The 17,997-nt window shown below is 47.5% G+C and overlaps 1 protein-coding gene across 2 annotated transcripts in view; it reads left to right on the plus strand.

Annotated features, from left to right (window-relative positions):
- Positions 1 to 17,997, plus strand: part of KIF9 (kinesin family member 9) — a 53,967-nt gene that overhangs the window by 9,296 nt on the left and 26,674 nt on the right. For both annotated transcript variants that reach the window (XM_023231578.1, XM_023231577.1), the window contains exons 4-10: positions 259 to 365; positions 2,432 to 2,656; positions 7,064 to 7,147; positions 7,259 to 7,351; positions 8,438 to 8,585; positions 9,964 to 10,028; positions 15,785 to 15,862. In XM_023231578.1, the coding sequence (XP_023087346.1) occupies positions 259 to 365; positions 2,432 to 2,656; positions 7,064 to 7,147; positions 7,259 to 7,351; positions 8,438 to 8,585; positions 9,964 to 10,028; positions 15,785 to 15,862 (800 nt within the window). The remainder of the gene's footprint in view (positions 1 to 258; positions 366 to 2,431; positions 2,657 to 7,063; positions 7,148 to 7,258; positions 7,352 to 8,437; positions 8,586 to 9,963; positions 10,029 to 15,784; positions 15,863 to 17,997) is intronic.

A 17,997-nucleotide genomic window follows, 5' to 3' on the forward strand; every position in this document is an offset into this window, starting at 1 on the left:
GGATCATCTCTTGGTGGAGGGAACAGCAAAGCATTGTGGGGACCACAGATTCAGGGCAGATGTCCTTGTTTTGACCACTTTTGTCCCTGCTCCCCTGCCCACCCATCCTCTTCCATGGTGGAATTCCTGGTGTTCTTGGCTGCTCCCACTGGCCATCTTCATGCGAAGGGCCCTGGCTGGCACCAGGCATGCTGGGGGAGGGGAGAGTATCCTTGGAGCTATTTTCCTGGATGTCACCGTGTTTTGAAATATTTGCAGGCACCATCATGTGTTATGGGCAGACGGGAGCTGGCAAGACATACACCATGACGGGGGCAACTGAGAATTACAAGCACCGGGGGATCCTCCCTCGTGCCCTGCAGCAGGTAGAGAGTGGGCCCAAGGGTGGGATGCCACACAGGTTCCCTCTCTCTGCAATAGATGTTACTGACCCCAGGCCAGCTACTAGAGACAGTGGGGACCAGGCCTCAAAGGAGTTGCAGTGGGTACTGGTACTGGAGAAAACATACACAGGGCTCTGGAGTCAGTAGACTCAGGGGCCTCAGGAAACCAGGAGGTTGGGTGTCAGACTCGGACCCATACCCGCACTGAGCCTGTTTCCTCATTTGGGAAGGGGGGAGTCAGGCATGCTAATCAGCCTCTTGCTGCTCCAGTGGTCTGTGATCCTGTAATTAACGATTTGGAGGTCCTAATCATTCTCCTTCCTGGTTTTAATGAGGGGCATATGGACCCTTGCAGAGCTTCCTTACTGGCCTACTCGGACTATTTTCACCACCACAGCCCCTGAAAGATCAAAAGCAAGAAGCAGGGCATGACCTGAGCTTTCAGGACTGTGTCAGCCCTGGGGGTCTCAATAGCATAACTGAAGATAGGACAGAAGGGCCTTCCTTTGGGCCCCACTAGCCTGGGTTCTGTAAGGACCCTCTGGTTGGATGTAGGAGGCAAAAGACTTTCCCCGAAAGCATCCTGGCGGCTTTACAGCCCTGTCCTATAACACTTTTGCAGCCCGGTCCTATAAGAAGTGTAGACATTCCTCTAGTATGTGAACCATCCATGCTCCTGTTTTTGGAGCAATATCCTTAATATCCCACTGTCAAAGCTTTAGTATCTCAGCATCTTAGACTTTAGTAATCTAGCCCAATGCCTCTAATAGAAATATACTGTAAGTCACATGCAAATTTGAGTTTTCCAGTAACCACATTTTAAAAAGTAAAAATAAACAGATGAAATTAATTGTAATGATATATTTTATTTAACTAAATATATTTAAAATATTTCTGCATGTAGTCAATATAAACTTATTGAGATAGTTTACATTATTTTTCTCATACTAAGTCTTTGAAATCCAGTACATATTTTATACTTGGAGCACATTTCAGTTTAGGCATAAATATGATCAGAAATGCTTGATCTGTATTTAGATTTCATAAAATGTTGAAAAAGTAGATTTACATACCCAAGTTGTTCCAGACATACTTAAAGTTTACCAATAACTGAATTGCATCAGTTTTTAAATCTAAATGTAATTAAAATGACATAAGATTTAAAATTCAGTTCATTTGTACTAGCCACATTTTAGGTACTCAGCAGCCACCTGTAACTTATGTCTACCATTTTGAACAGCACAGGTGTAAATTCTTAGAGGAAGGCAGGACCTCAGGAATTATCCCTTCCTTGATAAGCACTGGGGAGGGAATTAGGAGTTGAGAAGGCTAAGTTCTGGCTTTACTTCTACCCTTACTAGCTGAGTGACCATAGACAAATTATTTTATTTATTTATTTATTTATTTATTTATTTATTTATTTATTTATTTATTTATTTTTGAGATGGAGTCTCTGTCACCCAGGCTGGAGTGCAGTGGCAGGGTAAGTGGCACGATCTCAGTGCAGTGCAGTGCAGTGTAAGTGGCACGATCTCAGCTCACTGCAAGCTCCGTGTCCTGGGTTCAAAAGATTCTCCTGCCTCAGCCTCCTGAGTAGCTGGGACTACAGGCACACACCGCCATGCCCAGCTAACTTTTATAATTTTAGTAGAGACAGGGTTTCACCATGTTGGCCAGGATGGGCTCGATCTCCTGACCTTGTGATCTGCCCCCCTCCGCCTCTTAAAGTGCTGGGCTTACAGGTATGAGCCACCGCACCCAGCCGACAAATAATTTTATTTTGAAAGAGGCACATAAATAATGAGACTCTATAAAATAAGAAATCCTCACTCCAGAGTCCTTTCCACTCATTATGCTTCTACTTCTTGAGATGGTTCAAGTGTTAGCCAATCTGATGTCAAGCCTCAAAAAACTATAGGATGATACTAAATATCACCCAATTCCTTTAGGACAAGAATAATTCTGTATGTCTTTATGTTCCCTTCTGAGGTAAGAAGCCCCCCTTATGCTAGCTGACTGTTGGAGTTCTGCTCTTGTCTGTCATCTAGGTTTTTAGGATGATCGAAGAACGCCCCACACATGCCATCACTGTGCGTGTTTCCTACTTGGAAATCTATAATGAGAGCCTGTTTGATCTCCTGTCCACTCTGCCCTATGTTGGACCGTCAGTCACACCAATGACCATCGTGGAAAACCCTCAAGGAGTCTTCATTAAGGGCTTGTCAGTTCACCTCACAAGTCAGGAGGAGGATGCATTCAGCCTCCTTTTTGAGGTGAGATAATAAAACCTGAGAGTTCCTTTCCTTGTCTCCCTCCCTCCCACACTCCTTCTCAGCTTTTCTTTTTCTTTGTTCTTTTTCTTTTTCTTTTTTTGAGACAGGATCTTGGTTTGTCTCCAAGTCTGGAGTATACTGGCATGAACATGGCTCACTGCAGCCTCGACCTCCTGGGCTCAAGTAATCCTCCTGCCTGAGCCTCCCAAGTAGCTGGGACCACAGGCACATGCTACCATGCCCACTTAATTTTTTTTTTTTTGTAGAGACAAGGTCTCACCATGTTGCCCAGGCTAGTCTTGAACTCCTGGGCTTAAGCGATCTTCCCGCCTCAGCCTCTTGAAGTGCAGGGATTACAGGCAAGCTACTGTGTCCAGCTAGTTTTTTACTTACTTTGATTATCAGAATGGAAATTAACATATGCACATTTAGCATGTTCAGATAGTGCTGAAAAAAATATATAGGAACAAAAAAGAATTTTATTTCCTCTTCCTTTCCTGTTACATAAATAAAAAGACAAAGAAAAAAATGATTCATGCATAATGTTTTTTACATAAGGCAACAATAATGTATATTTTAGCTCATTTCCTTCCAGTCTTTTTTCCTGTGCAGTTTTTTCTTTACATAGTTGAAATGATTCTTATGTCCCTTTTTTCAGTTAATGTTAAATTATGAGCTCTTGTATGGAAAAAAATAAGGCCGGGTGTGGTGGCTGATGCCTGTAATGCTAGCACTTTGGGAGGCTGAGGTGGGTGGATCACCTGCAATCAGGAGTTTGAGACCAGCCTGGCCAACATAGTGAAACCCCATCTCTACTGCAAATACAAAAATGAGTTGGACGTGGTGATGCGCACCTGTAGTCCCAAGTACTCGGGAGGCTTAGGCAGGAGAATAGCTTGAACCTGGGAGGCGGAGGTTGCAGTGAGCAGAGATTGCACCACTGCACTCCAACCTGGGGACAGAGGGAGACTCCATCTCAAAAAAAAAAAAAAAAATTAGCTGGGAGTGGTGGTGTGCACCTATAATCCCAGCTACTCGGGGGCTGAGGCAGCAGAATCACTTGAACCTGGGAGGCAGAGGTCACACTGAGCTGAGATTGTGCCATTGCACTGCAGCCTGAGCAACAGAGCAAGACTCCATCTCAAAAAAATAAAATAAAATAAAAGCTTTTAGAAACCAGTCAAATGCACTGCTACAGTGGCTCACGCCTGTAATTCCAGCACTTTGGGAGGCCAAGGCAGGTGGATCACTTGAGCTCATGGGTTTGAGACCAGCCTGGGCAACACAGTGAAACCCCACCTCTACCAAAAATACAAAAATTAGTCAGGCATGGTGGTGCATGCCTGTGGTCCCAGCTGCTTGGGAGGCTGAGGTGGGAGGATCACTTGAGCCCAGGAGGTAGAGGTTTCAGTAAATCGAGATCATGCCACTGCACTCCAGCCTGGGTAATAGAGCAATACTCTGTCTCAAAAACAAGAAATCAGTCAAGTGTATGTTATTCTTTTAGAAGTCATATAGGCTAGGAACTCTTTATTTTTTTATGCGAGTTCTTGCTATATTGCCCAGGCAATGGGCGCCTGTGCAATGGCTACTCACAGGCATGATCATAGCGCCTTCTCACAGCATAGCAACTTACTTCCTCAACGTCAATAGCTGGATCTTTTTTAAAGGCCAGGAGCAGTGTCTCACACCTGTAATCCCAGCACTTTGGGAGGCCGAGGCAGGTGGATCACAAGGTCAGTAGAGACCATCCTGGCTAACACGGTTAAACCCTGTCTGTACTAAAAATACAAAAAGTTAGCTGGGTGTGTTGGTGGGCGCCTGTAGTCCTAGCTACTTGGAAGGCTGAGGCAGGAGAATGGCATGAACCTGGGAGGCAGAGCTTGCAGTGAGCCGAGATCACACCACTGCACTCCAGCCTGGGGGACAGAGCGAGACCCCATCTCAAAGAAAAAAAAAAAAAAAGGAGGTCAGAAAGACAGGGCAAGGCTGGGCGTGGTGTCTCACGCCTGTAATCCCAGAACTTTGGGAGGCCAGGGCAGGCAGATCACTGGAAGTCAGAAGTTCAAGACCAGCCTGGCCAACATAATGAAACCCCCTCTCTATTAAAAATACAAAAAAAAAAAAAAAAGAAAAAAAAGAAAAAAAAAAGAAAGACAAGGCAAGAGGGTACTTCAGAAGGGGGACTGAAGCATAAAGGTGAATGACTTGGTGTGGTGGCTCATGCCTGTAATCTTAGTACTTTGGGAGGCTGAGGCAGGAGGATTGCTTGAGCTCAGAAGTTTGAGACCAGCCTGGGCAACACGGCGAAACCCTGTCTCTACAAAAAAAATACAAAAAATGACCTGTGGTTTTAGCTACTTGGGAGGCTGAGGTAGGAGGATCACTTGAGCCCGGGAGGCAAAGGTTGCAATGAGCCAACATGATGCCACTGCACTTTAGCATGGGCAACAGGGTGAGAATGATCTCAAAAAAAAAAAAAAAAAAAAAAGAAGAAGTGACCCCTTAGATTCTTGGTGAATGTAACTGGATTTGTAGAACAGGCCTGACCACAGACTATATAGCCTCACTGCTATAAGCTATAGAGGTATGGCCACAGGGGTCTGCTAGGCTTGCTCCACAGCCTCAGGCCTTCCCTCTTCAGCAGGTGTTCTCCTCTCCCCAGGGGGCTGTCCCCCACCCTCACTTTGGGGCTTGTTCGTAGCATTTCTCATCAGCATTTAAGGAGACATCAGTCTATCTCTCAAAGACCTTTTTCTCCAAGAACAGCCATTTCCACCACATTCCTTTTTAAGTATATTCTGGTCATAAGGCCTCCTCCTGTAAATTAGAAGTAAGGGCCTACTGTCCCTTTAAAAATACAAATTACTAGGTCAGGCACAGTTGCTCATGCCTGTAATCCCAGCACTTTAGCAGGCCAAGGCGGGCAGATCTCTTGAACTCATGAGTTCCGGACCAGCCTGGGCACATGGTGAAACCATGTCTCTACAAAAAATACAGAACTTAGCCAGGTGTGGTAGTACATGCTTGTAGTCCCAGCTACTCAGGAAGCTGAGGTGGGAGGATGGCTTGGACCCGGGAGGCAGAGGTTGTGGTGAGCCGAGATCGTGCCACCACACTCTAGTATGGTGACAGACTGAGACGCTGTCTCAAAAAAAAAAAAAAAAAAATAGGCCGGGCGTGGTGGCTCAAGCCTGTAATCCCAGCACTTTGGGAGGCCGAGACGGGCGGATCACGAGGTCAGGAGATCAAGACCATCCTGGCTAACACGGTGAAACCCCGTCTCTACTAAAAATACAAAAAACTAGCCAGGCGAGGTGGCGGGCGCCTGTAGTCCCAGCTACTCCAGAGGCTGAGGCAGGAGAATGGTGTAAACCCGGGAGGCGGAGCTTGCAGTGAGCTGAGATCCGGCCACTGCACTCCAGCCTGGGAGACAGAGCCAGACTCCGTCTCAAAAAAAAAAATAATAATAAAATAAATAAATAAATATCAAGGAGAACACAAAATAAATAAATAAAAATATAAATTATTATTTTTTAAAGTAATACACGCTCACTAAAAAAAAATACAAAACTGTATAAAAAAGAAAAAAGAACCTATAAATCCCAACCCAGAAGCAATTATTATTAACATCCTAGTAGCAGAATTCTGCTTATTTCTTCTATAAATGCTTTTGCATTCCTTAGATCATGCTATAATATGCTATAATATGATTTTGGATTCTACATTTCTGTTTTTTTTGTTTGTTTTTTTAGACGGACTCTGTCGCCCAGGCTTGTGTGCAGTGGCATGATCTCGGCTCACTGCAAGCTCCGCCTCCTGGGTTCACGCCATTCTCCTGCCTCAGCCTCCAGAGTAGCTGGGACTACAGGCACCCGCCACCATGCCCAGCTAATTTTTTGTATTTTTAGTAGAGACGGGGTTTCACCATGTTAGCCAGGATGGTCTCGATCTCCTGACCTTGTGATCCGCCCATCTCGGCCTCCCAAAGTGCTGGGATTACAGGCGTGAGCCACTGCGCCTGGCCCCATTTCTCTGTTATTAAAAACTATGTGTCAGCATTTTCCTGGCTGCCCAATATTCCATTGTACACATAGACCATTCCCAAATTATTGGACATGCAGGTTGATTCTGATTCAATATTCATAGACATTTTTAAGGCTCTTGATTTTTATTGTCACTTTGCTTTTCAGAAAGCTATACCAATTCACACGTTCCCAGCAGTGAGTGAAAGTATAGATGTGGACTCCCTTTCTATTAGTTTATAATAGACGTTTGCCTGGAAGGCCCAGCTGATTGCAGTGATGTGAGACTACTTGTGTAGCTATTGGTATAATCGAAAAATGACGCAAGTGCTTTGTCGTTTTTGTTTTTCAAAATGTTGCCTATGATTCCCTTCCTCTTCAGGGTGAGACCAACAGGATTATAGCCTCCCACACTATGAACAAAAACTCTTCTAGATCACACTGCATTTTCACCATCTACTTAGAGGTAGGTGCAAGCTCTTTGATCAGCCCAGACGCGGCAGTCAGTTCCCATGGGGCCTGCTCAGTCAGAAACTTCTCCCTGTGACAGTCTAACTTCTGCTTGGATGTTTTGTAGGCCCATTCCCGGACCTTATCAGAGGAAAAGTACATCACTTCCAAAATTAACTTGGTGGATCTGGCAGGCTCAGAGAGGCTGGGGAAGTCTGGGGTAAGTGATGGGGGCTGGAAGTTGCTACTCAATAAGCCACGAGCCCTCTTTCTGGCATAGTGCCCGCACATCTGGGCCATGACTCATTGGATATTTGTGAACACAGTCCTGAGCTAGGCGAAGTAGGACATGTGGGCTTGCTGGAGGGACAGGATTGGCAAAGAGGGAACAGCTATTACCTGGAGGCGGTTCATAGCTCAGAGGATTTTTGTAAACATTAAATGAGATAGTGCCCTCTACATTCTTAGCAAAGTGCCTGGCACTCACTGCTCAGTAAATATTCTTTGCTGGTATAGCATTTCTCTGTGTGTGTTTTTGTTGTTGTTGTTTTGAGACACAGTCTCACTCTGTCTCCCAGGCTGGGGTACAGTAGCACAAACACAGCTCACTGCAGCCTTGACCTCCCAGGCTCAAATGATCCTCCCACTTCAGTCTCTCAAGTATCTGGGACCACAGGTACGCACCACCGTGACCGGATAATTTTTAAATTTTCTTGTAGAGACGGGGTCTTGCTATGTTGCCAAGGCTGAACTTGAACTCCTGGGCTCAAGTGATCCTCCTGCTTTGGTCTCCCAAAGTACTGGGATTACAAGTGTGAGCCACCACACCTGGCTTCTTTGTGAATGAATATGAGTATTCGCATGAATATTTCAAATAAATATTTGTATGAGTGTATTAGCACGAGTATTAACAAGAGTATTCAGATGAGCATTTGTATGTGCATTCATGAGTGTTTGTGTGAATATTCATGGGATTCTTTGCTGAAATATCTAGACAAGTATTTCAGCACATATTCATACTAATGTGAATCTTTGAGTGAATGTCCATATCAATATTCATGTAAGCATTCACATTCTCACGAGCGTTCACGTGAGTGTTCAAATGAGTATTTCTGAGTTTTGGTATTACCATTATTAGCCCAAGATGGAATACGGTCTCATGACACTGCGGGAAGACTCTGGTTCTGGGAAGGAGGCGCTGGCCTGACCACAGACTTACAGCGTTTCTCCAGACCAGGAAGGCTGCTGTTCTTAGTGGGGCAGCTGCTTGATTCCATCCAAAGTGGAACTGACTTTTGCTTTCTAGTCTGAGGGCCAAGTCCTGAAGGAAGCCACCTACATCAACAAATCGCTGTCATTCCTGGAGCAGGCCATCATTGCCCTTGGGGACCAGAAGCGGGACCACATCCCCTTTCGGCAGTGCAAGCTCACCCATGCTCTGAAGGACTCGTTAGGTGAGGGGTACAGTTGCTGTCCAGGGACGAGGGTCTGTGTCTTTGAGGAGGGACAGGTTTGGCACATCTGCCACTGGCAGTAATAGAATTGCTCCCTCCTGGTGGCATGGATTCACCTGCAGCACATTCATAGTGACTTCAGACACCTGGAAAGGCAGAATCAAGCACTGTGCCCAGAACACACCATGCTATTCACCGCTCAGAACCTTCCTTAGGCTTTTTACCTGTACTAGGAATACCTTCTCTTTTCCCCTTGTCCTGAGGGAACAGCTGGCAGAATCCTTCACAGCCTGAAGACTTGGGGTGAGGGCCTCTCTCCCATAGTGTCTTCCCTTCCCTTGCAGCCTCCTAGACAGAGCAGGGGCTGTGTCTTATCATCCTTATGGCCCTAGGCCTTTGTGTTAAGCCTGACAACACAGTCACTAGTGTCTGATTGTTAACTGAGTGCCACCCTGAGCAAAGCTCTGACTCATACCTCCCTCTCCTGTCCCTGCCCCTCCCTGCCCTGTATCCTGTATCATCTCTCCTCTGCTATTTTCTCCTGCATCCTCTTTTAGGTACATCTGGTGGCCTCTCTTTCTCTCTTCCCCTTACCTCCCAGCCTCACAAATGTATGTGTCCTCTCTGACCCTGTCTCAGTTCACCTGCTATAAGAAAATACCATACACTAAGTGGCGTAAACAACAGGCATTTATTTCACATAGTTCTGGAGACTGGAAGGTTCAAGATTCAAGTGCCAGCAGATTCAATGCCTAGTGAGGGCCCTCCTCCTGGCTTGCAGATGGCCACCTTCTTGCGTATCCTCACATGGAAAGAAAGAGAGGGCTCTGATGTCTTTTCTTATAAGGACACTAACCCCATCGTGGGGGCCCCACCCTCTGACTTCAACTAAACCAAATTACCTCCCCCTCCCCAAGTCCTCACATTCAGATACCATCACATAGGGGTTACGACTTCAACATATGAATTTTGTAAAGACAAAAACATTCAGTCTTGACCAGGTGCAGTGGCTCACACCTGTAATCCCAGCATTTTGGGAGGCTGAGGCAGGAGGATCGCTTGAGGCCAGGAGTTCAAGACCAGCCTGGGCAACATAGCAAGACCTTGTCTCTAAAAACAAAAAAAATTAGCCAGATGTGGTGGTGTGCACCTGTGGTCCCAGCTGCTTGGGAGGCTGAGGCAGGAGGATTGCTTCAGCCCAGGAGATTGAGGCTGCAGTGAGCTGTAATCGTGTCACTGCACTACAGCCTGGGTGACATGGTGAGGCCCTGTTTCAAAAAAACAAACAAAAAACATTCAGTGTGTAACAGACCCCATCAACTCCTTTGAGCAGAAAAAACACATGGTTCACAGCCCTTCTGTGTCTTGCTTTCTGCAGGGGGAAACTGCAATATGGTCCTCGTGACAAACATCTATGGAGAAGCTGCCCAGTTAGAAGAAACGGTATGTAAAGACAGTCAATGAAACCAGATCGGAATCCCCCCTCATGGGTGCCAGGGCAGGGTAAGGCTCCAGGCTGGCTAAGCTGGCACAGTGACTATAGACATTGGCAAGAGTGGAAGGATCCAGGGGTGAGTCTGAGCCACAGTTGTTGAGGGGGCCCAGAGCCAGAATCCACACACCAAGCACTAAACTGTGTGGAGGAAGAGGGCCAGCCAGCAGGCGGGCTCAGCATGGGGGACTGCATGGGGAGGGAGACTGAGAGCCAGCTTTGTGAAGACAAGGACCATGTTTCCTGGGGTGCTGCTCCTGGAATTGGGATCAAGAAGGATCATTGATCACTTGTTCTTTATAATCAGGCATGTTTAAACATCTTGAAAACCCCACAGGGTTCCAGGCTGTGGTTATAAGGCCAGTATGAGCAGATGGTATTAAGCACCTGCCATGTGCACCATGGTAACGAGGCGTAACCTGGTAGAAATTAGTCATAAATGGCCTTGGGCCTCAGCATCCTCAACCCAGAAAAAGAGAGAAGCCATGGTCCTAAGTAATGTGAGTCCCAGAAGGAGGAGACCTTCAGAGGAGGCCAGGATGGGGGTGGTGGGGAACTTTTCCTGAAGCTAGAGTAGGGAAAGGTGGGCACTGAGGTGGCTGGGGTTAAAGGCTTGGTGGTAGGATAAGTGGAGGTATTCCTGGCAGAGGTAATAGTGGGACTGAAGATGTGACCCACACCAGGAACATCTGTCTGCTGTGGGGGTTGGGGGCTCTCAGCAAGAAGAAGAAAAGAAATCACAGGGGCTGAATGGGCCCTGGTGGCCCAGCTGAGGCTTTGGCTGTTCTCCTACAGGTGGCTGCAGCTGTCACAGGGTTTGAGTAGGGGAGGGCTGTGGCCAGAGGTGGGATTAGTCAGGGAGATTATCCAAGTGGCAGGACACAGGTGGCCTGGGGAAGGGAGAAGCTTGTGAGAATTAGAGGCAGGAATAAAGGTCTAGCCCAGTGACACAGGTGAGTCCACACAGCTGAGCACCTCCAGCCTGGGGCTTTCTCAACCTTCCTCTGAAGTGCCACCCATCATACATAAGACAGATTAGGGGCCGGGCGTGGTGGCTCACACCTGTAATCCCAGCACTTTGGGAGGCTGAAGCAGGTGGATCACCTGAGATCAGGAGTTCCAGACCAGCCTGAGCAACATGGTGAAACCTTATCTCTACTAAAAATACAAAAATTAACCGGGCGTGGTGGTGCACGCCTGTGGTCCTAGCTACTTGGGAGGCTGAGGCAGGAGAATCGCTTGAACCTGGGAGGCAGAGGTTGTAGTGAGCCGAGATCGTGCCACTGCACTCCAGCCTTGGTGACAGAGCGAGATGTCTCAAAAACAAAACAAAGAAACCCCACAAGAGACAGATTAGAAAAGCTATCATTAGACATTTTACTTTTCAAGTGTGGATGTTTAAGGCAAGCTTCAGTCACCTGGATAATCTACTTAGGTGAAACAGGTTATTTCCAAAGATGCTTCAGGGCAAGACATGCCTGCAGGGTCTCCCAGCTGTGTGCATTAGGGACTGTCCCAGCTTCCAAGGAGAATGCTCCTGTCATATATCCAGCACCCTGGGACTTGGGAGGCAGGGGAGGAGAGCTCCAGCTGACGTGCAGGCAGCATCCCCAGAGGAAGACTTCTGGAACTTCTTGGTCTCATGGCATAAAAAGCATGGTTGAGGCCAGGCATGATGGCTCATGCCTGTAATCCCAGCACTTTGGGAGGCTGAGGTGGGCAGATCACTCCTTGAGGTAAGGAGTTTGAGACCAGCCTGGCCAACATGGTGAAATCCTGTCTCTACTAAAAACACAAAAATTAGCAGGGCATGGTGGCAGGCACCTGTAATCCCAGTTAGTTGGGAGGCTGAGACAAGAGAATCGCTTGAACCCTGGAGGCAGAGGTTGTAGTGAGCAGAGATTGGGCCACTGCACTCCAACCTGGGTGACAGAGCAAGACTCCATCTCAAAAGGAAAAAAAAAAAAACAAAAAACAAACAAACAAACAAAAAAACACACGGTTGAACCCCAAGAAGAGCCATAAGAAATGGGCTTCCTGGCTGCCTTGTTAAGAAAGATGCCCTCCAAGACAGTAGAACCTCCCTGTCTCCCTTTATCCCCACCTCCTGTGATGGTTACAGCTCAGGAAACAACTCTCCTAGTACCCACCATCTCCAGGGGCTTGTGCCCATGTACCCCTTGGGTTCTCTGCCCAGGACTGAACCCAGAGCCCAGAGGAGCTGTTGGAGGAGTCTCAGGGGTTTGGGAGAAAGGTATATTGGGGGTATGAAAGCTAATGATTGTCTTTTCCAAATGTGTTGAAACTTGAAAACTGTTCTCATCATGGATTGTGTTGCTTTATGCAGTGACACTGTACATGTGTGCGTGAGTAACCACAGGGATGGGACATGGCCATACTTGCTGCTATACTTGGAGCAGGAGAGTCTGACTTGGCCCTGCACAGAAGCAACACCACCTGTAATCACAGAGACGTCTTCCTGAGGGCTTGCTGTGAACCAGCTCTGTACGGAGCGCATTATATACCTTATCAAGGCAGCTCTCCCTTCACCTTACAGAGAAGTTGTGAGATCTGTCAGTGGTCACACAGGGGGTCAGTGGCTGAGCTCTGAGCCACCAGAGTAGACTGCCCAAGGAAGAGCCCTTTCAGTCTTTCCTCTGGGCCACTTAGGGGTCAGCCACTCCTAGCCTGCTTCCTTATTTCAGGATCATTCATTGAGATACGAGATAGCCCAGCATGGCCTGAGGCTAGAATCTCTAGGCCTGCCTCCTGAGGCCCCTGGCTGTTTGTCACTGCCAGGGAGGAGCCCTCCATCCCTGAGCTAACATCCAAGCAGTGAGGCATGGGATCTGGGCCTGCTCCCGTGGCTGCTCCAAAGGCCTCCAGCCATAATTATCCTTGGCTGGTTCCCCTTCCAGAGAGACTCTGCTGGGACCCTGCAGGCATCAGTCACTCTTAGTGTCCCAGGGGCCCGAGAGTCCATTGTGGAGCATGCTTCTATGCGGATATTTATCTTTCCTAGTGGTCTCATTTTACCTATTTTGCAAATATCTCTATTCACAAGCAATGGGCCAAAGACATAGAGGCCAGTCAGCACACATACACATTTTAGACCTCTGCTGAGTTGAATTTTTAGCCTCATTACTGAATAGCAAAGGCTAATGAGCATTCTAATGCCTCCCTCCTTTCAGGTTCGACATTTACCACACACCTACCACTTGCTGGCCTTACCTGAGAAACTGATTCCCCAGGCCTATGATTCCTCAAGGCCCTTCTCAGTTCCACTGCCAGTACCACTGAGTCTCCTCCCAGAATGCCCTGTCATTGTCTCAGTCCACCTGAGATGTTGACCTGGCTCTCGCCTCCCTCACACTTGGGGCCTACTGTCCCTCCATCAGGATGCCCTTATGCCTTCCCCATCACCTGGCAAACTACTCCTCTGACCCCTCCCAGAGCCCACCCAGTCTCTAGGATGGGTTTCCTATCGGTCCTGCTCCCAGCTGTGAAGAGCACAGACTTGGGAGCTGGAGTGCCTGAGTTGAATTCCTGTGTGGCCACAGACCAGCTCTGTGGCTGTGGGTGGGTGACTTGACCTCCCTGTGTTTCAGTGTCCTCATGTATAAAACTGGGTTGATGATGCGTCTACTTTATAGGAAGTTGTGAGGATTAAATGAGCAACCATGCCTCTACACTTAGTGCAGAGCCCGGCCACAGCAAGCGCCGAGGGAGGGTTGGCCTTATCATAACTTGGCATGAGCTTACCTACTCATTATCTGCCCCTTCTCTCACAGAATGAAGGGCTGAGCAAGCTGAGGCCACTCTGGGAGGTCCAGGCCCCAAATGTTGGATGCAGGGTTAGACATGATAGCCATAAGCCTTGCGGAAGGGAGGCTGAGAGAGCCCAGTACCCCTCCTGTCCTGACATGGCCACGTGGCTCGGCAGCAGAGAGGTCCCTGAGGGAAGTGTATACAGAGGACAAGGCTGGTAGGGGCCTATCCCTGTGCCGGCAGTGAATCCTTTCAGCTCAAACCTGTGGATGGTGGGGAGGACACTTGGCTGAGGCTGGTGGGCAGAGTCCAGGCTTCATTAACAGATTGATCACGCCCCAGAGCAGCATTTCTCAGCATGTGTAGCTGGAGGCCCCTGCCTCCAAATGCAGCAGAACTACCCATTCCCACCCAGACTGCTGAGTCATTCATCAGGGGGCCTGAGCATCTGCCCTCCGGGGAATGGCTCAGGGGAGTCTTCACAGGGTAAAGTTTGAGCAGACGCTGCTCAGGGGCTAGACCTGCACTGGCCACTAAGGCAGCCACTGGCCATATGTAGCTATGGAGCACTCAGATGTGGCTAGTCCTGACTGACATATTATGCAAGTGTAAAATGCACACAAGATTTCAAAGACCCAGCACCAAAAAAGAAGTGTATTAGTCTGTTCTCACACCTGAGACTGGGTACTTTATAAAGAAAAGAGGTTTAATTGACTCATGGTTCCACAGGCTGTACAGGAAGCATGGCAGCATCTGCTTTGGGGATGGCCTCGGGGAGCTTTTACTCATGGCAGAAGGCAAAGCAGGAGAAGACGTGTTGCATGACAGGAGCAGGAGGAAGAAAGTGAGGGGCAGGGAGGTGCCACACGTTGAAATGACCAGATCTTATAAGAACTCACTCACTACCATGATAACAGTACCAAAGGAGAAGTCTGCCCCCATGATCCACTCACCTCCCACCAGGCTCCACCTCCAGCATTGGGGATTATATTTCAACATGAGATTTGGGTGGGGACACAGATCCAAACCATATCAGATGGTAAAATATCTCAATAATTTAAAAATGTTGATTACATGTTGAAATTATAACATTTTGGGACCAGGTACAGTGGCTCACACCTGTAGCCCCAGCTACTCAGGAGGCTGAGGTGGGAGGATTGCCTGAACCCAGAAGGTTGAGGCTGCAGTGAGCTAACATTGTGCCACTGCACTCCAACCTGGATGACAGAGCAACACCCTGTCTCAAAAGAACAAAACAAAACCCCACAAACAAATCATAATATTTTTGATATCTTGGGTTAAAATTTAAGTAAAACATATTAAAATTATTTGCATCTGCTTCTTTTTAACTTTTCTTATATGGTACTAGAAAATATAAAATTACTTGTATGGCTTACATCTGTAGTTTGCATTTGTATCTCTGTTGGACATGGCTGATCTAGACCCTGAAAACTGCATGAAGGAGGGGAAACACTGTGGTTTGTGGAAGGGGCAGAGACGTTTCATGTGAAGGAAAACCAGGAGGGCTCAGGAAGGAAGCTGGTTTTCAGCTGAGTCTTGGAGAGAGAGTGGAACGTAGGAAGGCAGACAGCATAGGAGGACAGAAAAGGGTACTCCAGGCAGGGGTCACCCGAGCAGAGGCCTACAGGTAAAAGAAGTCAGGTTTGTATGAAGAAATAGACCAGTGCGCATCCTCATAGTTTGCCTGACGAGGACCAGGCTGCTGGATGTGCCCTCTGTCACCTTCCTGCTCTTCTTATGGGGACCTCATACCCAAGAACCCTTTTGACCAATGTCCTCCGGGGGAAGGGAACAAACACGGGTTGACAAGAGAGCCTATGGAGCCAGGAAAGGGCAGGCAAGGTCTCTGAGAAGGCCGGTCTCTTGGGGTCTCAGTTTAGTAGTGAGCCATCTGACGTCTACCTGCTCTGTTTTTCAGCTATCTTCGCTGAGATTTGCCAGCAGGATGAAGCTAGTCACCACTGAGCCTGCCATCAATGAAAAGTATGATGCTGAGGTACATCAGGGGTTGTGGGCAGGTATCCCACTGTGGGGAAAGTGTGTGGGTTTGCTACTTGGGTCACACAAGCGAGGCTTCCCTTCCTGCCTCAACCAAAGATCGCCATGCAGCCCTGGGTCAGCCCCTTTCCACTCCTGGACTGGCCAGAGTCTTCAGAGTCCCTGGAGACCCTTAGGGGCTGTCATGGGGTGAAAGGGCTAGGTCGGGCCACCAACAAGTTCACATGTGAGGCTCCAGGAACTCTGGGTGCTCTAGGCTTCTACATGAGGTTTCCCTTGAGCTAAGGGCTAAAGTGGTGTGGACCATCTTTCAGAATCACCTGGCGGTGTCACTGCAGAATCTCTTTCTTCCCAGAAAACAGAGCTGGCCAATCAGAGGGTGTGCTCAGCATCACCATTAACAAGGGAAATACAAATTAAAACCTCAGTGAAATTCTACCCTCAAATTAGCAAAAAATAGAATGTTTTTGACAACACAAAATGATGACAAGAATGTGGAGAAGTGGAAACTCTTGTCCACTTCTGGTCGAAGTGGAATTGATACAACCACTTTGGGGAGCATTCTGGCAACACCTGGTGTAGTAAAAACACATTTATTGTGAATTTGGCTTTCCTCTAAGATGCTTATGGAATCATAGCTCATGGAGAAAGGAGCATTTGTAAGCCCTAAGCTCAACAAACCAGTTAAACTTTTCAGATTCTAAATCCTGAAGGAAAATGACAGTCCCTGTGGCTCTGTAGAACTAACCCATGGTTTGGAGATTGGGGAGGGAGTGGAGCTTAGAGCAGCGGTTCTCAAATGTGACAAGGCATCAGAATCACCTGATCGATGTTGAACCACAGGTCACTAGATCCATTCCCAGAGTTTCTGATTCTGCAGGTCTAGGGTGGGGCCTGAAGATTCCCTTTTTTTTCTTTCCTTTTTAAAAAATTTTCATCTTAAGGTCAGCTTCTATCCCATTTCTAGTAAGTTCTTTAGGCCCTTTTATGACACTGATGCCTCCTCTCTTGGGGCCACACTTTGAGAACCACTGGCATCCTAGTTAAGGCCATGGCAACTGGATTGGGCTCTCCTGGGTTTAGCACCCTGCTCTTTCCTCCACTAGCTGTATATAGCCTCAGCAAAACACCTACACTTTTTTTTTTTTTGGAGACAGTCTCCCTATGTCACCCAGGCTGGAGTGCAGTGGCACAATCTCGGCTCACTGCAACCTCTACCTCCCAGGTTCAAGCCATTCTCCTGCCTCAGCCTCCCAAGTGTCTGGGATTACAGGCACATGCTACCATACCCAGCTAATTTTGGTTTTTTGAGACCGGGTCTCACCCAGGCGGGAGTGCAGTGGTGCGATCCATGCTCACTGCAACCTCTGCCTCCCAGGTTCAAGCCATTCTCTTGCCTCAGCCTCCCGAGTAGCTGGGACTACAGGCGCCCGCCACCACACTGAGCTAATTTTTGTATTTTTAGTAGAGACAGGGTTTCACCACGTTGGCCAAGCTGGTCTCAAACTCCTGACCTCAGATGATCTGCCTGCCTCGGCCTCCCAGAGTTCGGGGATTACAGGAGTGAGCCACCACACCTGGCCAAAATAGCTGCACTTTCTAAGGCTCAGTTTCTTCATTTGTAAGTTGGGTACATAACACAGTCCATGCTCAAAGAGATCTTGTGAAGAATGAGATGATGTGTAGAAACCTCTTAGCATAGTATTGCCATGGAGTAAATGTTCAATAAATGTTGACTAGCACTCCTCTCCCTTCTGCAGAGCAGCAGTATTGCTTCTAGGTATATATAGTCTAGAGACATTCTCACATGTGTGAGAGACTATAGAAGTCACTATTAAAACAAGCACCGTGAGCACCATTCTTCTACAGAGTCTACAAGTCTCTTTATAGACTTATTGTAATGATGATTAAATAATGACTCTTTATAATACTTAACTGTAATAGCAAAAAAATTAGAAACATAGTCAATATCCTTTAACAGGGGAGTAGCTAAATGAGTTGTGGGGTGAGGGAGCCAGAGCTAGAGCTACCTGAATGGATAAATCTCAAGTGAGAAAAAACCTAGATGCCTGAAGTGGCCCAAATGATAGTCTCTATTATTTACACCACATATAAAAACATGCAGACAGATGC

This window comes from Piliocolobus tephrosceles, chromosome 2, assembly GCF_002776525.5.
Source record: "Piliocolobus tephrosceles isolate RC106 chromosome 2, ASM277652v3, whole genome shotgun sequence".
Lineage (NCBI taxonomy): Eukaryota > Metazoa > Chordata > Mammalia > Primates > Cercopithecidae > Piliocolobus > Piliocolobus tephrosceles.